This window comes from Eumetopias jubatus, unplaced genomic scaffold (assembly GCF_037043125.1).
Source record: "Eumetopias jubatus isolate StellerSeaLion01/CBP00866 unplaced genomic scaffold, mEumJub1_p1.0 scaffold_1, whole genome shotgun sequence".
Lineage (NCBI taxonomy): Eukaryota > Metazoa > Chordata > Mammalia > Carnivora > Otariidae > Eumetopias > Eumetopias jubatus.
Genome location: NW_028274807.1, coordinates 121751328 through 121778191, shown reverse-complemented (window position 1 = coordinate 121778191; position 26864 = coordinate 121751328). Strand labels below are relative to the sequence as shown.

General features: G+C 42.2%; 1 protein-coding gene across 1 annotated transcript; it reads left to right on the top strand.

Moving 5' to 3' along the window:
* The first annotated feature begins 10597 nt into the window (after window positions 1-10597).
* FAIM (Fas apoptotic inhibitory molecule) lies at window positions 10598-24866 on the top strand. The gene is made up of 5 exons (XM_028099194.2): window positions 10598-10734; window positions 15720-15852; window positions 16203-16431; window positions 21579-21628; window positions 24616-24866. Exons 2-5 carry the CDS (start codon window positions 15742-15744, stop codon window positions 24763-24765), a joined length of 540 nt encoding a protein of 179 aa, XP_027954995.1. The 5' UTR covers window positions 10598-10734; window positions 15720-15741; the 3' UTR covers window positions 24766-24866.
* Window positions 24867-26864: the final 1998 nt, after the last annotated feature.

Below are 26864 nucleotides of genomic sequence, written 5' to 3'. Positions count from 1 at the left end.
AAACCACAGACAAGTTTTCAAAGGAAGTAATAAAATGGAAAGGTTTTTGTTTGGGTGTCTTCAAGCCTAATTTTCATGCATCTTGATAATATAGATAAAAACTATAAAAACCATGTACAAATATGATCACTGCTTTTTTTCCCCACAAATCACCTCAACATTTTATTTCTCAGATTAATGAATTCAGAACCTACAAATAGGGGCCCTGCACACCATTTTCAAAAACTCATAGAGGGTTAAATGATCCAAAAATTCCTGGCAGAAAAATACAACTTCCACACACCTGAAGGGAAGGCCTGGCGTCTCATTGGCCCACTATTGTCGTTGCATCTTACAGCCACATAGTGTCGCTGTTTGAGGACCTGTATTTTCCAGGCCTGTGGTTGTGCAGGTCCCATAAAGGCCAACAAGGATCTCCAACAGAAGGCATCAATCATGATGTGTCTCACAAGAAGTCTCAGGGTCACAGCTTTTCAGGTACAATACTTTTAGGCCCATATTTAGCCTTTCCTAGGCAGCTGGGGTTACTGTGTTTGATCTCTGTGTCTGCCCCACGCAAACATGTTCTCAACTCTGCCCCCAATCCCTTTCCTTACCTGGCTATTCTCACTAGCAATAGTTTATAGTTAAACAGATTTTCATTTTCAACCCTCAAAACACAGAATCCAACTGCTTGCCTTTTCCAAGACAATAGGGTGACTTGCCCACTCTTCTGACTGTAGCTGCACTAAATTGAGCCAGGTCAAATATTATGCGTCAGTTGGAACCATTTTGGCTGCAGATAATAGAAAAGCTGATTCAAACGGTCTCCTTAAGCAATAAATAAATTTATTATCTCACACAACTGAAAGTCCACAGGCAAAACAGACTTTAAGGTTGGTGAACTCAATGGTTCAACGACTTATCAAGGACCCAGTCTATTAGTCTCTCTGCTCTCCTTTAAACATGGTAGGTTTCAAATTCACTAAAACCACTACTAAAGTGGTTTTCCAAATGTCTACCAGGAACAATCAGGACCATATACTTTCTTTTCCATCTAAAATCCTTCCTTCCGGTTTTTTTGACCAATTCGGTCACACAGGCACATACTCTGCCTCCCAGTTAACTGCCTAGCAAATGTGAAGAAGACTTAAGATTGGGTTCCAGGGCGCCTGGGTGGCTCAGTTGGTTAAGTGACTGCCTTCGGCTCAGGTCATGATCCTGGAGTCCCAGGATCGAGTCCCGCATCGGGCTTCCTGCTCAGCAGGGAGTCTGCTTCTCCCTCTGACCCTCTTCCCTCCCGTGCTTTCTATCTCTCATTCTCTCTCTCTCAAATAAATAAATAAATAAAATCTTAAAAAAAAAAAGACTGGGTTCCAGAAGGAAAAAGGGGTTACCATAATTGGAATTGGCAATGGGGTGGGTGCTCCTTGAGTCACATAAGTTGCAAGGGGGAGGTATGGCTACTTGAGTAAAACTGGAGTCCTGTAAGGGCCAAGAGGACCATGGATGCTAGATGTAAGATCACCAGTATCCTTTACAGTCCTCAAAGCACAAGAAGGCTGATTACCCTCTATTTCCTAACAAGAGAGCCTCCTCCTCATCCCTCCTGGATTTTGTGTGTATCAAGTGGAGGGGAGGAAATTCTACAGCACTGTCCTCCAAAGGAATTCCCTTATGAACCATCAAGGCCTTTCTGGCACCTCTCTTTGCTAGAGAAGTAAAAGATTGCACACAAATTCAGTCTTTGACTCAGCATCCTGTTGGCATTGATCTCGAGTTTTCTTTTTTTTTTTTAAGATTTTATTTTTAAGTAATCCCTGCACCCAAGATGGGGTTCGAACTCAACCCCAGGATCAAGAGTCGCATGCTGTAACAACTGAGCCAGCCAGGCACCCTGATCTCAAGTTTTCTATGGGTCTTCAATGACCCACCAGGATGCTAATAGTTCTAAACACTCATTTAACATTCATTTACAAAAATGTATTAGGCACCTGTTATGTACCAGAGATCAAAGTAGATGCTGTGTTTATAGTGCTGAGTAAACCAGATGAGATTCTTGCCCTCATGGTGCTTAAGAAAAAAAAAAAAAACCACAAATAAGCATTAATTATGATAAGTGCTATGAAGAGGAAGGAAGAGAACAGGGGTATGTGGAGGAGGCTCTCTCCGAAAGTGACATTTAAGCTGAGATCCAAAGCCTGTCTTCATTTCAGCTTACTGCTCTCCTCTGTGCTTTGTATTCCCAGTATAAATTACAGCCTCCATTAGCAATGAAAACAGATCTTTTCATTTCTGAACTTCTAAACTGATTCTCAAATTTTCTCCTAGGCATAAACCTATCAAGTTTCTCCCCATAACAAGGAGTATACCAAATTCGAATGCCATTTGGGTGATGAATTCTTCAAGATTCTTCAAGTCACAAGTCTTTCAGACTTAGAACCCTTAATTACACTAATACATTTGTTTCTGCCTCCCCTATGAGAATCTGAACTCTGGGGACATGGATCATATCTTACTTTTTTCAGGACCTAGCATTGTCCCTGGCACATAGTAGGTGCTCAATACAGTGTGGATGGCACTGCTAAATTTGAGTCAGATTTAGACAGGGGCATTCACCTTCAATAGCCATTTTCCAGTATGAAAGACTATAAGCAAATAGCTCGAACAAATAGATTAATAACATGGGGTGCCTGGATAGCTCAGTCAGTTAAGCATCTGCCTTCAGCTCAGGTCATGATCCCTGGGTCCTGGGATCAAGCCCCACGTCAGGCTCCCTGCTCAGTGGGGAGTCTACTCCTCCCCCTGTTCATGCTCTCTCTCTCAAATAAATAAATAAATCTTAAAAAAAATAGATTAATAACAAATGCTCAAGAATACAGATTAACAATAGTTATATTAACTGAACCTTTAAAATGTGTCAAGTTCTGGGCTACACACTTTTTTCTAACTTCTTGACTCTTCACAACAACCTTAACATAAGTACTGTTAATCTTCATTCTACAAATGATCAAATTAGAAAATAGACGTTAAAAAAAAGTGGGCTCCTGGGTGGCTCAGTCGGTTAAGTGTCTGCCTTTGGTTCAGGTCATGATCTCAGGGTCCTGGGATTGAGCCCCACGTCAGCTCTGCTCAGTTGGGAGTCTGCTTCTCCCTCTCCCTCTGTGCTCACACTCTCTCTCTCTCAAAAAGAAACAAAAAAATCTTAAAAAAAAAAAGACTTGCTAAGATCACACAGCCCGTATGTGGCAGAGCCAGGATATGAAACCAGCATTCAGGCTCCAAAGCCTATTTCATTAACCACTTGACCATACCACTTCTCTTGATGGGCATCTGCTCTACCATAAGAGAATATGCATTTAATCCAATTTGCAGCTATTTCATCTATTAGTTACCTACTGATGCATAACAAATTATCCCTAAAATTAGAAGCTTAAAACAAACATTTGCTATCTTTACATGTCTGTGGATCAGGAATACAGGACTGGCTTAGCTGGATGGTCTGGCCAGAATCTTTCATGAGGTTGCCATCAATGTGTTAGCCATGGTTAGTCATTTTTTTTTTTAAGATTTTATTTATTTGACAGAGAGAGACATAGCGAGAGAAGGAACACAAGCAGGGGGAGTGGGAGAGGGAGAAGCAGGCTTCCCGCGGAGCAGGGAGCCCAATGCAGGGCTCGATTCCAGGACCCGAGCCGAAGGCAGACGCTTAACGACTGAGCCACCCAGGCACCCCCATGGTTAGTCATTTCAAGGTTCAATTGGGGCTGATGGATTCACTTCCAAACTCACTCATGTGGTTATTGGCAGGGCTCAGTTTGTTCCTTAGCAAGCAGGCCTCTCCACAGGCTGCCTGAGTACCCCCACAACATGACAGCTTCCCACAGAAAGAGTGATCTAAGACAATGTGTGAGCACCTAAGAAAGACGCAAAAGTCTTTTTTATAACCTCATCCAGGAAGTGACATATCATCACTTCTGCTATATGCTACTAATCACACTGACCAACTATGGTAAAATGTAAGAGAGGACTACACAAGGATGTAAATATCAGGAAGTGGGGATCCTTGGGAGCCATTTTGGAGGGAACTTACTACAATCTGTTCATTTTTTGTGAGTGCCTCCTCCACTAGAATGTAAACTTCACGAGTGGGGAATAACCATCAGTGCTGCTCATTGTTATATTCTCCCCACAGTACTTGCCATAGAACAGACGGTCAATAAATACTGAATAAATGTAATGATGACGATGATATGAATTCCAAAGAATGAGCTCCCTACAACAATCCTGTCTTACTCCCACACAGATTTCCAGTTGCCATTCATGGTAGCATAAGTTAAGTAAGTAAGTAAGTAAGTAAATAAATAAATAAATATTTAAGATTTATTTTTTTTTTTTAAAGATTTTATTTATTTATTTGACAGAGAGAGACACGGCGAGAGAGGGAACACAAGCAGGGGGAGTGGGAGAGGGAGAAGCAGGCTTCCTGCTGAGCAGGGAGCCCGATGCGGGGCTCGATCCCAGGACCCTGGGATCATGACCTGAGCCGAAGGCAGACGCTTAACGACTGAGCCACCCAGGTGCCCCAAGATTTATTTTTAAGTAATCTCTACACCTAATATGGGGCTCGAACTCACAACCCTGAGTTGCATGCTCCACTGACTGAGCCAGCCAGGCATAGCTCAAATAACTTTTAAAAGCAAGACCTTATCATGCCAAGTACATTTACTCATAATTTTTTTCTTTTTTTTGCTAAAGAAAATCCGTAATTTTTATTTCATTGCCAGTTTTCCAGGAAGTTAAATCTCGAAGGAGATGAAAAAAAAATTTTGAGCTGAACCCAAAGCTATGAGGGGTCTAGAGAGAGGTGTTACCTAATGGTAAATGCCTACTTAGGAGCACCAGCAGAGCCAGGAGCAAGTTGGAGGAACTGAGTCTAAGATTCTTGCATTGGATAGGACCCTGGAAGCATGTTAAAGTGGTTCCAGGTCAGTGACTCTCCCTAGCTCCCAGATACAATTATCTCCAAATAAAGTTTTTAAAAACTCACCAATAGACCGGGGCGCCTAGGTGGCTCAGTCAGTTAAGCAGCTGGTTCTTGATTTTGGCTCAGGTCATGATCTCAGGGTCCTGGGATCAAGCCCCACTGGGGCTCCACGCTCAGTGGAGAGTCTGCTTGAGGATTCTCTCTCTCTCCCTCTCCCTCTGCCACTTCCCCCCCACTCATGCTCGCTCTCTAAAATAAATAAATCTTTAAAAAAAAAAATCACCATAGGGACACCTGGGTGGCTCAGTTGGCTAAGTGGCTGCCTTCGGCTCAGGTCATGATCCCAGAGTCCTGGGATCGAGTCCCGCATCAGGCTCCTTGCTCAGTGGGGAGCCTGCTTCTCCCTCTGCCTGCCCTGCTGTTCTGCATGCAGCTCCCCCTGCTTGTGCTCTCTCTCTCTCTCTGACAAATAAGTAAATAAAATCTTATAAAAAAAATCACCATAGACCTACATTAAAAGTTCTAAGTATATAATTTAGAAAGAAGAAAAGTGATCAAAGAAGACAAGGATTGTTGAGAAAAATGATAAAACATGTAGATAAATCCAAACAAACATTGTATAATTCAGTATAATGATCATGAAGGCAAATGCGGGGGCTGAAAAAAAGGACACACGCGGATCAGACTTACGAGGTTACTTACAAGGTGAAAGGGGACAGCCATTGGAGTTAGAGTATTCCAAGGTCCTTGTATTATCTAGAAGGAGGAGTGGGATGTTTAGGCTCTGTTAATGTGCAATGTAAAATTTTAAGGGTAGCCACTCCAAGAACAGGAATAGGGTCAATGACTTCCAAACCAGTAGACAGAAAAAGTGGAATATGAAAACAAAAATTCAGGCTACTTTTAAGAATGAAAGAAAGAAGAACAAAAAGCAGAGCAAAGGTGGGACAAATAGAAAGCAAAAGGTAAAATAGTAGATACAAGCAAAATATACTAGTAATAATAAATTAACAGTATATAATTCAAAGTGGGATAGTGAAAAACACCTTTCTTCAATATTATTTTTTAAATAAATTTATATCCCCTCCACCCATTTCTCCCCCACAACCTCTGATGACTACCAATCTGTTCTCTATGAGTTTGTTTTTGGTTTTGTTTTTAGATTCCACCTATAAAAGACATATTTGTCATTCTCTAATTTCACTTAGCATCGTGTCCTTGAGGTCCATCCATGTTTTCACAAATGGCAGAATTTCCTTTTTTATGGCTGAATAATAGTGTGTGTGTGTGTGAGAGAGAGAGCGAGAGGATGAGAGTGAGCGAGAGATAAATATGCAGAAGTGGAATTGCTGGATTATATGGTAGTTCTATTTTTAATTTTTTTTTTTTTGGAGGGGCAGGGAGGGGTAGAGGGAGAGAGAGAACCTTAAGCAGGCTCCACACCCAGCGCAGAGCCCAACACAGGGCTCGATCTCACAACCCTGAGACCATGACCTGAGCTGAAATCAAGAGTCAGACACAACCAAATGAGCCACCCAGGCACTCCTATTTTTAATATTTTTGAGGAACCTCCACACTGTTTTCCATAATAGCTGCACCAAAATACATTCCTATCAACAGTGCACAAATGTTCCCTTTTCTCCACATCTTTGCGAACACCTGTTATTTCTTATTGACAACAGCCATTCTAATGGGTATGAGCTATTCGTGTATATAACTACAGAAAATGGACTCACAAGGAAACACCAAATTCATGTTCATATTGGCTTTGGAGGAAGAGAAGCAAGTAATGGTGTTGGACTTGCAAATCCAATAGGGTTTTTATCTGCGATGTTTTCTTCCATTGAAATTTTTCAATGAGCCAATATTTAATGATGGTCAGTCAATTCTAGGTAGCAGGAATATGGGTATTATTTTCTATACTTTTTAAGTTTCTCTAAATAAACATGGTACAAATTTTTACCGAGTCTTAACCAACTGGAACATGTGTATGTATTGTCTTCCTTTGGCTCTTTGCTCTAATTAAGGGTGTATCTACAGACCCCACCCTCCACATGACTCAAACCAAAACCTACATTCTCCTGAAATTGTCAAGCTTCTCCTGTTTGAAGTTCTACAAAATCACCTTGTTTCACTGCTTCTCCACTTTCTGTGTTTGTGTAGGTAGAGCCACAGCGTCCTTGGGCTGAGGGGAAGATGTGTAGCGGCAGCAGTCTGGCCAGCAGCAGGAGACTGTGGGTACTGGCACAGGTTCTGACACACAGTCCTCTGAGGCCAATTTTGAGCCCTGGGCTTGTTTCTAAAGCACCGGTGCCTCTTCCTTTAAACATATCGCCAGCGGGCGCCTGGGTGGCTCAGCTGGTTAAGCGACTGCCTTCGGCTCAGGTCATGATCCTGGAGTCCCCGGATCGAGTCCCGCATCGGACTCCCTGCTCGGCAGGGAGTCTGCTTCTCCCTCTGACCCTCCCCCCATCTCATGTGCTTTCTCTCTCTCTCAATCTCTCTCTCTCTCAAATAAAATAAATAAATAAATCTTTAAAAAAATAAACATATCGCCAGGGCGCCTGGGTGGCTCAGATGGTTAATTAAGCATCTGCCTTCGGCTCAGGTCATGATCCCAGGCTGCTGGGATCAAGTCCTGCATGGGGCTCCCTGCTCTTGGGGAGCCTGCTTCTCCCTCTGCCTCTCTCTCTCTCTCTCTCTCTCTCTGTGTCGCTCATGAATAAATAAGTAAAATCTTAAAAAAATAAAAATAATAAACATATCGCCCGTAGTCAGGCTGGACCAGTACGGGAAGGGCATGTGGAAAATTTTAAGTCTTGTAGGTATCAGACTATGTAACTTTTCCCTTTTATTTTGATCTCCATTCACGTTGTTTAAAAAGTAAGTTCAGAAAATCAGTCAATGCATTAACAATTCCCTTTTCAAAAGGAGGCCCCGGCGCCTGGGTGGCTCAGTTGGTTAAGCGACTGCCTTCGGCTCAGGTCATGATCCCGGAGTCCCGGGATCGAGTCCCGCATCGGGCTCCCTGCTCAGCGAGAAGTCTGCTTCTCCCTCTAACCCTCCCCCCTCTCATGTACTCTCTCTCTCTCTCTCATTCTCGCTCTCTCAAATAAATAAATCTTAAAAAAAAAAAAAAGGAGGCCCAATGAAAGCATGGAGGATGGTGAATGAAAAAAATACCTATCACTGATGGCCTGGCTGGTTCAGTGGGTAGAGCATGTGACTCTTGATCTCAGGGTTGTGAGTTCGAGCCCCATGTTGGGTGTAGGGATTACTTAAAAACAAAATCTTAAAAAAGTAGTCAATCAATCCAATAATCACCGATGTCAATGGGCAGATCAGTGAGAGGCAGTTTAAGAGGTAAGAACCAGCATCTAGGTACTTCCTGGGGAAACAAGGAAATAATCTGGGAATGAGAATAAAGTCAAAAGCACAGGACACCTGGCTGGCTGTCAGAAGAGCATGTGACTCTTGATCTCGTGGTTGTGAGTTTGAGCCCCATGTTGGGCATAGCGATTACTTTGAGGAAAAAAAAATAGTAAAGTCAAAAAGCAGGATCAGCTTGACTAAATACATTTTATACTGAAGTTCAATACCTCTCACAGTATTTTCTTCAGACCTTTTTCTGTAACAGTTCTGTCTAGTAACAAGTGACTAACGCTACTGTCAGTGTCCTGGGCCCCGGAAATGAGTAGGTGGAAAATGTAGCCCAAACTGGTATGTTCAATTCCAGGTATCCCAGAAATTATACCCAAACAGAAAATAGTGACATAGAACAAGCCAGCTGAGGAATAAGATTGCACTGCCTATTCGTGGTGCAGACTTGAGTACACCTCATGAATGTACTCTGTGCTCCATGGGCAGAGAAGCTTCCCTGGCCTCTAAGGAAGGGCCCAGATATTTCTTCAAGCACAATTAACACTTTTGTAATAACAGGCCCCGTTAACATGAACTTTTTTAATCCCACAAGCCTGGCTCCACATGCTGGCTCTGCAACTTCTGAAGGGCTTTGGGTCTCTCTATAATGGAAGTATTGGGCTGTTGTGAAAAATACAAGCAACAATATATAAGGACATAGCAAGCATCCAACAAATTATACCTTAATGGTCTTGTAAAGGGTATCCAGATTCCTAAAGTTTTACAAGAAAATATAATCCTTCATTAAACAGTATCACAGAGCTGCTCCTCAACCAGGGTTTCCTGGTCCTAGCCCAACCACCCAGGATTGTTTCTTAGAAGAACTAAGGACTCAAAAAAAGTAATTAGGGACATGTCTTCAGCTAGCCTTGTCCCATCGCTGGAAATTTCCACTCTGGGGCCTTTTTACCTTTTCCCCCCTACCTCAGTCTTTCACCAATTATTTATTGAAAACTCTCTGCTCAAGACACTGGTTTAGAAGAAAATACAAATATGAAGTCTTTGTCTTCCAGGAGCTTTCAATACAGGGTTGCAAACAAGAAATCAGTGCTCGCTAAGCAGAATCCTTGTAACACAATTTGCTTAAGAATTCAGTCATTATTACTTTGCAGACTGATTAACCTAAATAATAGATTGTTCCCTCTTGTCTCTCTATCCCCCTTCTTTCACATACTTGCTCAGCATCTAGAAACTGCTTCAACTCTTACCAACCCTAAAGATCAAACAATCCTTTACATTAACCTCAAGCCGGGGGAAGAAATTACACAATGGGGCCTGGATGCCCCCATGTCCCCCAATCTTCTGGGCCCTCAGAATCCCTTCAAATGTCTGTATATTGTCACTGGGCACACTCTCCACAGGGACCACTCACTGCCCTCCTCAAATGGCCCACTCAACAACCCTCCTCCCTCTCTGCTGGTGACAGTGAAAATCCAAACCACCTGAAACTCACCCAGGCCTGCTCTACATCCACTCTTTAAACAAATATTTATCAGAGCCTACTATGAGCCTGCACTGTGCCGATGTGGGAGATACCAGAGGGAGAGCCAAGCGGCCATAGCCCCTGCCTTCAAGAACCTCAGTCCACTCTTAAGTTCCACATGAAGCAAAAATTACACAAATAACCGCACACCCCGACAAGGACCAAGGAGAATTCCAAGGGCTGCAAGGGTTCAGGGACAGGATAGTTCTCCTTAAAAAATGATATTTGAAGCGCAAGCTCAACACCAAAGTGGAGAAGAGCTAAGGGAAGAGGCAGGGAGGAGTGCCCCGCAGAGGGAAGAGCATCTGCAGAGGCCCCGGGGAGAGAAAAAGCTTGCATCATTTGAGAATCTACATGGGGCCTCATGCGCGCCTTAAGGAGTTTGGGTTTTTACAGAAGTAACCGGAACCCATAACGAGATTTCAAGGGGCGAATGCCATAAACAGATTTACCTGCCCAGTGGCTTCAGAGCAGACACAAGGTCTGTTTTTGCCACCAGGTTATCCCCAGCGTCCGGCCCCGCGCCTGCTATCAGCGGGTCTTACCAGCCCGGGGCGGCGGGACGCGGTGCAGGACTTAAGGTTTGGGGCTTGGGGATGACGGAGGGCCTCTGCAGAGAGCGCAGAGCCCTCCGCTGAGGCAGCAGGCGGGGACTGCGTCGGCGGTGCTCGGGCGCGGGTGGCGGCCTGCGCTGGGCACCTCAGGGGACCTGAAGCGCCACAGAGTCGGCGCGCTCGCAACTGGCGGCGGCCGAGCTTCCAGCTTCCGAGGAGAAAGCGCCCGCTTCTCGGCGAAGGGAGCAAGGCCACGCGGACTACGCGGCGGAGCGGGTGGCCCAGAGCCTCCCGCGGTGCACGGCGGCCAGGTGAGCCCCGCGGCCCAGGTGGCGCGGCCCCAGAAGCCCCTGCGCGCAGCCACGGGCGTCCCCGCTGCAGGGCGGCGGCGGCGGCTGCGGCGGCGGCCATCTCCGGGCGGCGGCGGGCGCTGCGAGCGGTGGGCGGTGTCTACGCGGACCGTGAGACGGGGCGGGTGAGGCGCTGGGCCGCGCCGGGTGTGTTCCGGACGTTTTGTGTCCGCCGGGCAGAGGCAAGGAGCCGGGGGGGGGGGGGGGGGGGGAGGGCAGTCTGCGGGTCGCCCTTACCTAGCCAGGCCCTGCGACCCTAAGATAATCCTCTTCCAGCCCTTTTTTCCTGGACTCGTGAGCAGACTGCATTTTGCAAAGCCTAGATCGTAAGGTGCTGTAACTGGGCTTCTTTACCTAAGAATGCAGCGTGCGCAGCTAACCGTGGCTCTGCGTGTTTTTCTGCGTCCTCTGTATTGGCCGCCCTGGACTGCGTTCCTGTGTGCCAGGTTGACCGCAGCATCCATCCGTCCCCGGGGCCTGGCCCTGGCTGGACGTGCAGTTTGTTGAGTGAGAGGACTGTGATTTACTTCATAGAGTCCTTCCCTGCTGGTGGACATGGTTTTCATTTTGTAGCTAATACAAAAAAAGGCGTTTCGTTGAGCACTGTTATGTCTAGTGTGTTGAGCATGATCAATTGTTTATAGAATGATCTCTCCTAAGGCTTGTGGTTTACATTGTAAAAATGCTCCTCAGAAAAGTTACCAGTTCTTGTGCCTCCGGTAGCATTTGGGGACACCTGGCTCCTGGAGCCTCCTGACCGACTTTGCTGGGTCCCAGTGCTTCACGTGGGTCTCGACATACAGTGTCAACACCTGTTTGTTGAAGAGTGACCTTGTGGGTGGCCTTACCTAGAGCTTTTGCTGAAAAGGGAACTATGAATATCTTAGTTAATTTTTAAAACGGACTTGGGTTTAGCTTGGACAGACCATTACAGCCCCCAGTGCGGTTAAACCCAAGTTAAGGCAAAATTCAAGCTGGGTTAGATAAACGGTGGAAACGTCTTAATGGTTAAGTCCTACTCTGAAACGTGACCGTTGAATTGCTAGGGAAGAGATTTTAAAAGATTATGCTGATGCCTAGACTCAAAAAGCTTTCTTCAAAGACATGTAAAAAGTTTCGAGTGACATCATCCTCATCAGTGAAAATAAATGGAATTTGCTTTTCCATCCTTTTCATTTATTTTATTTTATTGTTATTTTTTAAGTAGGTTCCATGCGCAGCATGGAGCCCAAAGCAGGGCTTGAACTCACCACCCTGACTGAGATCAAGACCTGAGCTGAGATCAAGAGTTGGATGCTTAACCGACCGAGCCACCCAGATACCCCTTCATTTACATCTTTAAAATTTTATGCTAAAATAGAGGGAATATTCTCTTTAATGATCATTTTTCAGTTTGGTCACATGATCCTGAAAATCAAGTGTATGTATAAGAGTTTAAGAATGACCGTGGATTAATTCCTTTCTCTCAGGTTTTAAACCAGTCTTCTCTGGCCTTCGCACCCATTTCGCAGGGCTGGGATCCTTTCTCTGTGGGCCCATTCTGCCCTTTACTGGTTCTCTTTACAAGGACACCCCCATGTCTGTGTCATAATCATCTTTTGGTCTCTCTAGGGCCCCTTACTGAGCTTAGTGTCCAGCTTAGTGCCGGGCACATAAGTGACTGATAACTATTAGCATGGTGAATGAATTTACAGTATGACATGTGTTTATTAAGTCCAGTTTGTAAGATGTGTGACGGATATTTCTCATTTTTCAAGGGAGTAAGGTAGACACTGGAGACAAGGACAGTCGTGATCTTTTGGTTATAGATATAGTCACATTCCAAGAAACACTACCAGCAGGGCACCTAGGTCTTTCCTTTTTGTGTAATTCACGTGCCATACAATTCACCCATTTAAAGTGTATAATCCAGTGTCTTTTTGTATATTAAAATATTATTTTTTAAGTTGTGGTAAAAAACATATGACATCAAATTTACCATTTTAACCATCTTTAAGGGTACAGTTCAGTGGGATTAAGTACATCCACAATTTTGTGCAACCATCACAAGTTCCAAAACTCTTCAGCACTTCAGATAGATACTCCATAAATAAATGAATGTATGAATGAATGTCGATAGTTTAGGGAAAATTTTCAAGAAATAAATGTGACCTTAATTTCTCACTTCCCTTCTAATTTGTTGTGTTGTCTTTTATACTTCTAGATGAAAAGTTATTATAATTAAGATGGTACCATGTCTTACCGTACTGTGATAATAACTGAAGTTCCTTATAATGGAAAACTGGGCGGTTCTTTCAAGTTTGAATGCTGAATTACTGAACTTTCTAGGGTCTCTAAAAGTTGCAAAGCAAAATTTGAATGATATCCCTAAGCCCACTCTGATTTGCAAAGGATGGCTTATCCAAGTTTATATTATGCTATTTGGCTTCCTCTATTGCTGTGTATTCTCTTTGCTTTTGTAGTTGCAGGATACCCTCCACTTTCATAGGAGATATCCTAGGGCTTCTTGAGATTAGAAAAGTTCACAAATTTGTAAGGTGCTCCCAAAACAAAGGGATTTATTTTAGGTACAAAGTGTTTGAATCTTTTTCTTATTCTAAAATTTTTATGTTTTCCTTGCCTGCTGGATTGCTTTTATCAGTGTTAATCTCTTCTTTAACATCTTTTTGAAAAACGGTTTGTGTCTTCTGGCTGTTTCCAGCTAAAGAAGTTTGGCGATCTCCCATTTTTAACAAGGAGAGAGCACTCTAGGGCATCTGTAGAGAGAAGGCTAGGCCAGAGTAGATCTGGGGAGCAAAAAATAGTTGAAGCTATTTTTCAGTAGGTTTGGAAGGGATACAGCTGTTAATCCCAAATCTTATGCATGTGTGAATATATGTGTGCTTCTGATTTTAGTAAAATTTAATTAGTATTACAGCCTAGTTAATTCTGAGATAATTGCATGGGAGTACTGGGCTGTAGTTCTGGCTCAGGCCCTACAAGTGACCTGAGCAAACCACATAACTTTTGTGGATTCATTATTGGCACTAGTAAATTAGGTGGGCTTGAGTAAGTGGGTAAATTAAGTTTGCTGTTAGAAAGCAAACTAGCATATCCTTGGCTGCTTCCTGCAAACTAGTCATTTCTTTGAAGGTATCTAAAATTTTTTTTTAATTATTGATTGATTTTTTTAAGTAAGCTCTACCCCAACGTGGGGATTGAGCTCACAACCCCGAGATCAAGAGTCACATGCTCTACCAACTGAGCCAGCCAGGTGCCCCTAAAATATTTTTTTAATTATATATTCCACCATAATATATAGCCTTCTAAAACTGAATATTAAGATTGCATTTTAAATTTGTTACCACCCTGTAACATCGATGCTTCCTGAAGATGCATACTGTTTATTCTGGAGTTTTATGTATTCCCTGACCCATTGACTCATACCCTTGGGGCCTCTTATACCTCTCAATTTGAGAAGTGCGGGACCCAGAGGACCTCTAGGTCCCTTGCAGCTCTGATGTGGTATCATATTTGTCTCTAATTTTGGGAAACTATAAATTTATAACAGGGAAAAATATGATTGGTCAATTTGCATGGCTTAATTTCTTTTCTTGAAAACTGGAGTTTGCAATTCTATTGTATGTAAAAGCTGTTTCATGAGCAACTGCATGCAATTTGAGAAATGGATTGCAAACTTAGAAAAAAATCCTTTACAGATGTTATCTTTGTTGCTCTCAATCTTTCTTTGCTGCAATCTTGCTTTTTTCTTTCCTGCCTGCTAATTGGATTAAAGACTGTTTTGCCAAACCATGGCATCTGGAGGCGACAGTCCTGTCTTTGAAGATGATGAAAGGTAAATGTCTTGCATGGCAATAAAACTAGCTTTTGAAACTTTCAAGATTGTTTTTATCACTCAAGAGTTATTTATCCAGGCTACTTTGTTAAGGACACATTTTATAAACTTGCAGAACGCATGGTTTTGCTCTTCTGTGATTTAGAGCAAGGGTAGTAAACGCCTGGCACAGAGGTGGCCACCAATGGGACACATCTTTTCCCATAGGGCCTGCATGTAAGGTCTCCAAATCTGTCGTAGCACAGAGTTCTTGGCAATCACTTCAAAATGGTATCAAATCAATCCACTTACCATTTCTGATTGACAGCACACAAAGGACGTTAGAGTGAATAAAGAGTAAGACGTAGTTAAGAGAGCAGGCTCAAAATATGTTCTGTATAGGTATTACATAATATCATGTATGGTATTCACATGGCACAGATAGGGGAAGTATATATTTTATATTAAAATATTAATATCTAAAAGGTGTATTTAAGTTGTGCCAGAAGCTTATGACAAAACAGAATCCTTTATTTTTTTTAATAAGATTACTATAGTAAAGACAAGAATTACCATCCTCCATACATTTTTATCTTTTTTATAATAGGACATTTCTTGTATGACTTCTCTTCTGCTCAGTATAATAAATTAGAACCCTTTTTGTTAAAATGAATCCTAACTGATTTAAGTTTGAAAGGCTTGGGGAGTTCTTGTTTTGGAGTGAATGGATCTGAAAAAGAAAAACCAGAATTAAATACTGTGCTTTTTAAATGGGGATGTAGGGAAGAAGTAGAGACTTTTTACTGACCTTTCCAGGCATTATTCTGTAGCCCAGCTTAGAATACTATCCTGGATAAACTGATGGGTTCTTAATCCTATTAATATTAAGGTGACTTTGTTTGGAATTACCTGACTATATACCCATATATAGTAGTTTCATCTTAAAGGAAGAGTATATAGGAGGAAGAAGATAGTTACATGTACTGTGAGTAGAAATTCTTAGGTACTGTCACTTTAATGTCTTGTAATTTTAGGGGTTTAAAAAAACCTGATATTTTCATTTTGGAAAGATTAATTGGTTATTTTCTTACTGTTTTTGGCCTATTGTAATTGCTTTATTTTATTCCCTTAGCCCTCCTTATAGCCTGGAAAAAATGACAGATCTCGTAGCCGTTTGGGAAGTTGCTTTAAGTGATGGAGTCCATAAAATTGAGTTTGAACATGGGACCACATCAGGCAAACGAGTGGTATATGTAGATGGGAAGGTAGGAAAAAAATGAGTTATTTTGTAAAATATGGTATACATAGAAGCTTGATTTTGTTAACATAGATTCTTCATATGTAAATTCAAGGCTTTTCTCTTACATTGGTTATCTTTATATTGGGGCCTGGATCATATTGCTGGACCAAGCAAACTAATAATAGCTATAGAATCCATAGACAATAACATTTAAACTTGAGGTGCTTTTATTTTCTAAAATATTTGAATCATGGAGTAATAAAATTACATCTAAATAGCATTGCTATTTACTCACTTTAATTATAGCACTTCTAAAGCTAAATATTAAATTTTCTTTCATTTGCGTGCTTTTAACTTTTATATTTTATTGCTTAGGAAGAGATAAGAAAAGAATGGATGTTCAAACTAGTGGGCAAAGAAACCTTCTGCGTTGGAGCTGCAAAGACAAAAGCAACCATAAATATAGATGCTGTCAGTGGATTTGCGTATGAATATACTCTGGAAATTAATGGGAAAAGTCTCAAGAAGTATATGGAGAACAGGTCAAAGACCACCAATACTTGGGTATTACATTTGGATGGTGAGGACTTTAGAGTTGTGTTGGGTAAGTGAGTGCCGTTTCTGCAGAATTTATTGGCTTTTTATGATGGTGGTTAATTAGTTCCCCTAACCACCCAGACCCTATGCAAACTTGGAATAGAGTGTAAGTGTGTGTAGGTGTATTTCTGATGTGTCCTATGTGAACAAAGTATTCATTTAAATGACTTATTTATATGAGAGCCAGATTTTGTAGTGATGGATTGGAGATTGTAAACAGGTTTAAAAAAAGAAATTTTAAAAAAATTTTAAAAAAGAAAAAAGAAACCTTTTAAACAGGTTTCAAAAAAGATGTAGACATTTGTTATTTATTATTGATATTTCTATTATTATTGATATTTCTCTTTAAAAGGATATATAGAGACAGTTGGAAATTTAAGCTTGATCAGTAACAAGGGAATTTTTCTCTAGGTAGCAAGAGGTTTAGTACTGCAGCACATCAAAATTGTCAAAGTCCAGATAAAGTAGATTAAAAAATAAAAAGTAACAAGCCGTTGATCTTTAAGCTAAGTTCTATTGTTACACATTGGCATCTGTGTTGTTTTCCACTGGGCCTATAAAACTTAAGAGACAAATATTTACAAGTTACTATCTTTTCTCTCTTCTGGTACTCCCAGTATTTCCTGCTTCTGATATCACTAAAGTTAAGACCATTTGGATTATCTCATTAATTCATTGATTCATTTATTTAGATAATATTGAGTACCTACTAAATACCAGTTAGCATATCAGGCACTGAGGATATGTAGATGAAGAGATGTTGTCCATGTCTTTAAAGAGTCTACAGTCTAGTCAAATGCTAGCATGTACTTTTTAAAAAATTCTTTTTAAGAATGAAAAATGTGGGGGCACCTGGGTAGCTCAGTTGGTTAAGCCTCTGACTGTTGGTTTCGGCTCAGGTCATGATCTCGCCGTCATGGGATCAAGCCCTGTGTTGGGCTCTGCACTCAGGGCAGAGTCTGCTTCAGATTCTCTCCTGCCTCCTGCTCACTTTCCTCTCTCTCTCTCAAATAAATAAATAAAAACTTTGAAAAAAAAAAAAGAAAAACGTTTGGGGCACTGGCTGGCTCAGTTGGTGGAGCACGTGACTCTTAATCTCAGGGTCGTGAGTTCAAGTCCCACGCTGGGTGTAGAAATCACTTAAATAAACTTTTAGAAAAATGAAAAATGTTTATCAAGTAATTAAATGCACATAGTTGAAAAAAACAAACAAACCAGAAACTATTGAAGAAACTGGATCAGTTCGTCTTGAAGAGTTTCCTGTGGTCTGGATTTTGTTGATTGCAGTTCCGTGATGTTTCTGTTTCTTTTTCTTTTTAATATATATAATTTTAAAGTTTTTATTTTTAAATAATCTACACCCAAAGTGGGGTTTGAACTTACAACCCTAAGGTCAAGAGTCGCATGCTCTATCAAATGAGCTAGCCAGGCGCTCCCTCACCTCTGTTTCTATTTCCTATATATTGGTAGTTGACTGAAGAATTGGTTAAATTTAGGTTTGATCTTTTTTTCTGGCTAGACTACTTTATAGTTTTGTTATATCAAGAGGCACATGGTGTTTGTGAATTTATTTTATTTATTTATTTATTTATTTTTATTATTTTTTAATTTTCTTTTTAGATTTTAATTTATTTATTTGAGAGAGAGAGACAGAGATAGTGAGAGAGAGCACAAGTGGGGAGGAGAGGGAGAAGCTCTCTCCCCACAAAGCAAGGAGCTTAATGCGAGGCTCGATCCCAGGATTCCGGGATCACGACCCGAGCCAAAAGCAGATGCCCAACTGACTGAGCCACCAGGCGCCCTATTTATTTTTTCTAAAAGATTTTATTTATTTATTTGACAGAGACACGGTGAGAGAGGGAACACAAGTAGGGGGAGTGGGAGAAGCAGGCTTCCTGCAGAGCAGGGAGTCTGATGTGGGGCTTGATCCCAGGACCCTGGGACCATGACCTGAGCCGAAGGCAGACGCTTAATGACTGAGCCACTCAGGCGCCCCGTTTGTCAATTTTTTTGATGTTGGCAACCATTAATACCTAATTTTTGCATCCAGTAATTCCTTAGCAGTTGCCAAATGGTGATATTCTGGAATATTTCTAGAATGAAAAATTTCTTGTCATCTACTATTTGGTTGTACAGAGGTACAATTTATATAAGAAATGCAGAATAACACTTGTTTTCCCTTTACTAGTTTTCAAAATACTGAATTGGCTCCTCATTTTCCTCTACAGGGGATCGTTTAGGTTTGTTTTTTTTTTTAATTATTATTAACTCATGGATTTAAACAATTTGATGTGTGTTGCAACACATTGAAGTTATTATTCTTATTGGACATCAAATTGTCCCAGTTTTGGCCAATGGTGTGCTCTTTAGATTGTCTCCTGAGTCCTTTTGACACATCCTTGGTAGACTTTGAAAGCTTCCTTGCTTTCTGGTATGACACAATGTCCTAGGTTCATTTTGAACATTTGCTGCTCAGACGTGGAATCACCCTTTTCTCTAAGAAGCCCTGGTTTTTTTTTTAGAGGAAAATGGTATTTCAGGAACATAATCTGGGCTTATGTTAAAGATGCTCATTCATTATTTTAGAGAAGCTGCAGGCAGGCAGAGAGAAGAGGCTACAAGGTGCACATGCTCCAGGACCTCCTATGACTCACTGCATCCACATCTGAGCCATGATTTAATACTGTATCATGTAGGTTCTTTTGTTAACATACATACTTAAACAGGTGCTATACTCATGATTCAGAAATTACAATGATATGAAAAGAAAGCTACATGGAGAAATTTGCTTCCATCCCTATTCCCATCCACCCTGTTTCCCTAATAAAGATAAGTCCTTTTTAATAGTGAGTCCTTCCAGTGTTTCTTTATTCAGATTCAAGCCAATACAAAATTTTAATACTACCTTATTTCATAAAAGCATCTTGCTTTATTGACTTATTCATATATTCTGAGGATCCTCTTATAACCGCACATACAGAGCTTCCTCATACTTTTTCTTATAGCTGCAGAGTCAATCTCCTAATAAATAAAAGTTCATTTAACTCGCTCCTGACAGCTGGGCACTTGGGCTATTTCTAATCTGTTGCTGTTGGAAGCAGTGTTGGATGAATAGCTTTGTTCACATGCCTCTTGGAATATAGTTGACATATCTCCTTAGCATAAAATCCCAGAAGTGGGAAAATAGGATCACTGGTTCAACATAACTGCGCTTGTCATTTGAGTGGATTGTGCCCCATTGCCCCTCCTGGTGCTTTTACCATTTTGTGCTCCCGGTACCCATTTCCCCACAGGTTCTCCAGCTGAGCATGTTTCAGATCTTAAATTTTTTTTTTAATATTCTACATGAAAAATGGTATTTCAGTGTTGTTTTTATTTGCCTTTTTCAAAATTAAGTGAGGTTGAGCATCTTTGCACGTTTGAGGTCCTTTTGTTTTTCTTTTCTGGTAATGCATTTTTGTGTCCTTTGACCCACTTCCTTTTGGGTTGTTGGTCTTTTTCTCCTTGATTGCTCAGAGTCTTTATGTTAGTAAGATTAGACTTTTGTCTGTCCTGTGAGCTTTGCTTATTTTTTTCCAGTTTGTCATTTATTGTATGACTTTCCTTATGTGTGTACATGTTTTTTTAAGTAATGCAGAAATACTCTTTACTTTTATGTAGTCAAATATATTCCATTTTTCTTTTATGGCTTCTGGGTTAGCAGGTTTCTTCAGAGGCACATTAATAATAGCTTTATAGAAAATCTGATACCTGCGCATGTTCAGTAGACATATTAAATAAAATTCCCGTCTTGACCACCATCATGGTTTACTTTAGCACTGTATGCCCTGCTCAGGCGTTGGGACAAGCTCGGTTTCCCTACAGCTGCGCCTGTTGATGCTCCCCGCTCAGGCTGCCACCAGGGCAACCAGTGCCCACATTTCCTGGGCCGGGACTCTCGGCCTCTCTCTCCCTTTTAGCCCAGCTCAGAGGCCTCTCTCCGCTCTCTGAGACCCCAGTCTCAAGGTGTGGGGAGAAAAGAGTCCCTCTTAGACTGTGTTCCTGGAGTAGACAAGCCCCTGACTGGCACCCCAGCCCTGACCCACAGGCAAGTTTTTTTTTGTTTTTTTTTTTAAAGATTTTATTTATTTGAGAGAGAGAGAATGAGAGATAGAGAGCACGAGAGGGAAGAGGGTCAGAGGGAGAAGCCGACTCCCTGCTGAGCAGGGAGCCTGATGTGGGACTCGATCCCGGGACTCCAGGATCATGACCTGAGCCGAAGGCAGTCGCTTAACCAACTGAGCCACCCAGGTGCCCCACAGGCAAGTTTTTGACCCCTGGGCTTCTCACGTGCACCCAGGTCCCAGTTCTAGGCTTCATTATAACACCCACAGCTCATCTTCTGCCTGCTTGATGAATGCAGTCTTCTTTCCTGGCACCCACCAGGACACTAATATTTGCAAGTGGGCCTGGGGATCCTCCCCCGAAATGCACACGCGTTTGTGCACACATGTACATGCCTCCTGAAGTGAGCCCTGACAGCTTGACTAATGCCCAGGTGGCTCATGGCAGCATTTTGCTCCATAGTGTCAGCAGAGTCCACCAGGGATGCCTGTGTTTTTTCTCATGATCCAGTAGTTCTTCCCCAAAATGAAAGCATTACAAAAATGAATAGAGGTTACTGGGCTATCCAGTAGGAAATTCAGTGTTAAATTTCTGAGCCTGAATGCTGTCCATCCTACGTGAACCCTGTAGCAGCCTTTCTTGGTGGCCTCTTTATACCATCATCCACCTGGCTCCGTGTGAAAGACGGGGGTGGGGATCATCTGGTCACCGATGCCAGTCTGTGTGGCAAGGCCCCTCCTCACACTCATTTCTGTGCGTCCTCAATACTGAAGTTCGTGTTGCAGTGTTTATTTCGTTCAACAGGGCTTCATCCATTTGTACAGGGGCCATGATCATCTCCTAAAAGATTGTTTTGTTTTATTTTTATTTTGTCTGTGAACCAAGAGTAAACATAGTTTCTTCAAATTTAGAAGAATTGGAAAGCTGTGAAAAGTTAATGGAGTTTTAGAAATCCAGTATATCAAACTTTTCTTAAAATAATAAGGAGTTAACTTTATATTTGAGTCACAGATTATAGTGTTTTTTGTTTTTGGTTTGTTACTTTTACAGAAAAAGACACTATGGACGTATGGTGCAATGGTAAAAGAATGGAGACAGCAGTAAGTTGACCCTTTGATTACTCTTAGTGCTGTGGGGAAGGGTTGCCACTGAAATGTTGCTGTGTTTCCTAATGGTGGAGATTGATAATTAACCCAAGGTCCTCTTGGTTAAGAACAAGAGACAGATGAAGTACTCCTGACTCCAAATTCTGAAGGCCTTTCCGGGACAGTGCCTGGGGCAGGGAGGGCTTGGAAACGCCTTCTGTTGAGAGCTGGCCCCAGCCTCACGTGCTGCCGTTCCTCTCCTGGACCAGGCTCTGTCCTAAAAGGAATTCACGCATCAGAAACTGCCCCATAGAGGTTGGTGTCCTCCTCTGTTTGTCCAAGTTGAGGTTGGGCTTCATACCGCAGCTCCTCAGACCTGCATGTGTAGGAATCACTTGGGATCTTGTTAAAATGCAAAATCTAACATTTCCCCTGGTGCCAGGGTGGTGTGTCGGCCCATGGTTCACACTCTGATTAGGAAGGCTTTACACCATACCCTCAAAGCAGATAGTACTTTTCTAAAAGTGATGTTTTTGAAAAAGAAGTGATGCACACAATGTCAGATGACACGAAGGCAGATAGGAAAGGGCCCTGTCACAAACCCCAGAAGACAAGTGGAATTTGTAAACCAGCAGTGCCAAGAGGCTGCCCCACTCATTGTGGCCAAGCGTGATGACATCCCCATCTAACCCCAGAGTGTCCGGCCTTTGCTGTCAGCTGCTTGCATTGTTACAGCTCTGGGTGGGCGGGATGACTATTGGAGTGATTTCAGGGAGAATGAAATAGTGGTGTGCCTAGCACAGGGAGCAGGGGAGTGTGGGACTGGGAGCTGCAGTCCCTGGGTGGAAATTCCCCAGGTTGTGCTGGCAAGCGGGGGGTACTAACCCTGGTCCCCGCCTTGCATGCTGGCTTCTGGCGTGAACACCGGCGCTAGAGATAATGAGACCCACTCTGCTCTAGTCATGTTTTAGCTGGTTGCCCCATGGTAGGTGCTGCCCTTGTCCCCTTCATCTGTTGTAGGTATAGGAAGGTGAAGAGAGGTGCTCAGAGGGCAGAGGTCTGGGATGAGTTTATTCAGCAGCTATTTGGACCTACCTGCTGGGTCTTGTGGCTGTCTGCTTCTGAGGAAGTGCCTGTGCCAGAAATCAAACGTTACAAAGATAGATGCTTCTCTCTTTCTTAATCCTGGTTTGAATTCTTGAAGGGTTATTTAATCAGGGCTCACTCAGAATCCATCGCCAGAACTTGAGCCGCTCACTCTCCGGGTTAAATCTACTGACAGAGACTTCTTTTATGCAGAGACGTTTGGAGAGCTCTGTCTGTGTTTTGTAACCCCTGTGGAATAGCTTCAGTTATCATTAGCATGGATCAGGCCCCTACTGGTCCTTCCTGTCCTTTCCTTCCTACCCTAGAATTCTCTAGATGCCGAATCGGCAGTTTTGAATCCTGTTCTCTCCCACTCTCAGGGAATTCTCCAGTGCAAATGTAAAGAGAATGTTGTTTTGTGGTATTAAGAATGTGGTTGTAAATAAGAAGTTGAAAGTAATGTTCATCCACAATGTCTATTCCTCAGTAATTACCAGGGAACCACAAGTGTTTGGACAGTAGCTCTTTATAACCCAGTTGCCTCCTCATTGTAACTCGAACCTAATTTGCAGAGTAGTTTCTGCAGCTCCGCATCTGGGCAGCCTTCCCCAGTTTGCGCACACCTGCTCTTGCTGTGCATGAGCTACAGTTTATTTTCTTCTTTTTCTTTCCATCTCAAAGCATCATGACCAAGATTATGTATCTGGCAAATCGTGCACCTGCAAGGTCCTTGTGGTGGTGTCAGTACACTTCCGGTAAAGAGCCACCGGCCAAATCCTCCCCACAGCTCAGAAAAAGCTCTCCCTCGTGCGTCCAGTGCTTTCTTAGGCTGTGGGACCCCGCTTGCTCTGCTCTGGCTGCCAGGAAGCTCGTAGCCAAGTTTTAAGTCTGATTGTACTTTCTTTGCTTTCTGGCATAGTCCACTTTCATCCTCAAAGCCTCCTGTTCTTCCTTTCTTCTCTGCACTGCCTGGCCCCTATCTTTTTACTCTAGATCAGTCCTGCTCAGTAAACATGTAACGTGAGCCACAGGCATGAGTTTCATGTGTAACTTTTCTAGTAGCCACATTTTAAGTTTTAAGGTGAAGTTCATTTTAATAATATCTTTGATTTAAATCAATATATCCAAAATACTAAATTTTAACATCAGTATAAAAAGGTTTTAGAGTTATTTTACGTTCTCTGTTTCATTCTAAGTCTTCCACACTCCGTGTATATTTTGCACTGAAACAGCACATAGCATTTCAGACTCAGCACATTCAAGTGCTCAGTTGCTCCCCGCGGCTGGTAGCTGCTGTGGCGGACAGAACAGGGCGAGATTGGGTAGTGCTCGGTTTTATGTTACCTGTGTATTTTACTGTAAGCCACCTTACGATCTGAGGAATCAGGTTTTCAGAGTGGGTAAGAACATTCTCTCCCTTCCTGACTGGGGCCTCCTGCAGTTATTTCACCACTCCGTGCCTCGATTCCCTCGTCTGTACGGTGAGGATAGTAATAGTGCTTCTGTCAGGGTTATGGTGAAGGTGCAATGAAGTAACGTGTGCAAACTGTTCTCGATATAGAGTAAGTGACTCGGGATAAAATAAGTGCTTGCTATCATGCTTATTATTTTTACTTTTAAAAATAGTCACTCTTGTCTCATAGTGCATGTTATAGACACACATCCACAAGATGTAAGGGGCTTTTTTCCTCTGAAACTTAAGATTGTTCAAGATAGTAAGCAGGTACAAATAAACGTTCAGTTCACAGCAGAGATGGAAAAGCATCTAGCAATACAAGCTTCTAACTTTAATTTTCCAAAGTTTAACATTGAGCTAATAGATACTTCATTATGCCGCCCTTTTTAGATGGTGTTAATGCTCTAGACAAAGTTAAATGTTTCTGGAACACTAATTCCTCCTTCTTTTGTTGGCCTAGGGTGAGTTTGTAGATGACGGGACTGAAACTCACTTCAGTGTTGGGAACCATGACTGTTACATAAAGGCTGTCAGTAGTGGGAAGCGGAAAGAAGGGATTATCCATAGTCTCATTGTGGATAATAGAGAAATTCCAGAGATTCCTGAATGACTTCATGATAGTGAATTTTAATCTTAAGAGGTAAAGATCAAGACTTTTAAATTACTGTGGTAATTAAATATGTTCGTTATGTACTTTTCAGTACACTTAGTCTGCCAGGTGTTTATTTTTTAGTTACTTGAAACTAATATTCCAAGGGTCAAAAAAAATTATGTACAATCATAAAAATTGCAATTCATTTTGTAAATAATATAAAATGTTTTAAAGCCAAATGGAAAATAAGATATGGACCAAAATCACTCATGTTTTACAAGAGGAACTTTTTAATAAACACTATAAAATAAAATTGGTGCTGTTTGATTTGTATTTCTAAAAATGGATATCTTCATTAAAAAAAATTTTTTTTTTTTTTTAATTTTAGAGAGAGAGCACATGAACCAGGGGAGGGGCAGAGGGAGAGAATCTCAAGCAGAATCCGTGCTGAGCACGGAGCCTGATGCGGGGCTCGATCTCACAATCCTGAGATCATGACCTGAGCTGAAACCAAGAGTCAGATGCTTAACCGACTGCACCACCAGGCACCCCTATCTTCATGTATTTTTAACTTATGGAGGTAGATTGTCTCTTTAGTTTAAAGCAGTTGGTACATAATATGATTAGTTTAACTGGAGAAAATGAGAAACATTTTCTGTCTGGGAACTTTGATATTAAATAAATGCCAAATAGTGTCATATAAGAATTTAATTAAAAATGGGTTTCTGAAAATGTCATTCTGTTTAATCAGCACAGTGAGGACAAAACAGGAACGAGAAGCAAACTTCTTTACACCAGACTGCCTCAGTTGCATCCTCAGGCAGTGTTGGAAAATGTCAAGCTGCATCTGGTGTTGGGAGATGAGGCAGGCCCACCGCTGGCACACTCTCCGAGGCGGCCTCGTCAGTATGGGGAGTGCCTGAGATTGTGACGCTCTTTCAGGGCAGGATATAGCATACTAGTAGGGCCTTTTATCAGGGTGTCTCATGTCCATTACCACACGGCGATTCTCTGAGAGGAGAGGTTCTCCATTTTCTAGACTTGCTCTGTCCAATATGGGAGCCATTAGTCACGTGGCTATTTGAGTTAAATTAATTAAAATTAAATACATTTGTTAAAAAAATCCCTCCATCACACTAGCCACATTTCAAGTGCTCGTAGTCGCCTGGGGCTGGGGGCAACCATATTGGATAGTGCAGATACAGACATTTCCCTCATCCTACCACATTCCATGGACAGCACTGGCCTGCCTAGCCTGCTTCAAGTTTCCTGAGCTCCTCACTAGTGGCACAGGCAAGATTTAAATCCAGGTTTTTTCCGACACTGAAACCCATGCCCTTTACTACTAATCTCCCTGCCACTAACATATTTCTAAGAGATCTGGGGCAGAACAGAGGTACGACCAGGTTCAAGGGCCGGGAAAGAGGAACCGAGAGGAGAACAAGGGAACAGAGAGGGAGGGTGGCTCAAACAGGCCTGGGCCAGGTAGGCAACGTGCTGGGTGGTGGAGTGAGCATAGTAAAATTAGCCTGTGACTACTTGCTTCCTCTAACATTTTTTTTCAAGTCTTCCCAATTGGCGGGTCCACATACCTTGACAGAAAGTGCCCCCTGCTCTCCCTCCTCCATCCCTCAGCTCTGCTTCATTGCCCCTGGAAAACCAGATGAACAAAGAGGGACTCTTCTGGGGCTTCTTAAACTCACATTTGGGTGTTGTCTAGTGTTTGGGTATTGTTTTCTTTTCTCTTGAATAATGGGCTTCTTCTAAGGGCCATATTTTATCGGGACAAAAAAAAAAAAAAAAGATTCAGACCATGTCCAAAAGCAAAGCAAATGTTTTTAGGCACTTTGTTTTGAACTCTAGTTATTAGAGGTCAAACCTGTGCTTTTCGAGGGCATCCTGTCCCACAGCAAACACTTGAGGATACAGTTTGATTCAGTCTTTGTGGAAACCAAACCTGAGGGGGTAGTTTTGCTTCTGACTTGGTGAACCCATTTGTTTTGTTAATGCAAAGCAGCATCGTGATGTAAAAGGAGCGCAGCCTGGATTTGAAGTTTGGCACAGGGTCGGTTCTTGAGCCTCAGGCTCCTCATCTTAAAAAATGAGCCTATTTGTTT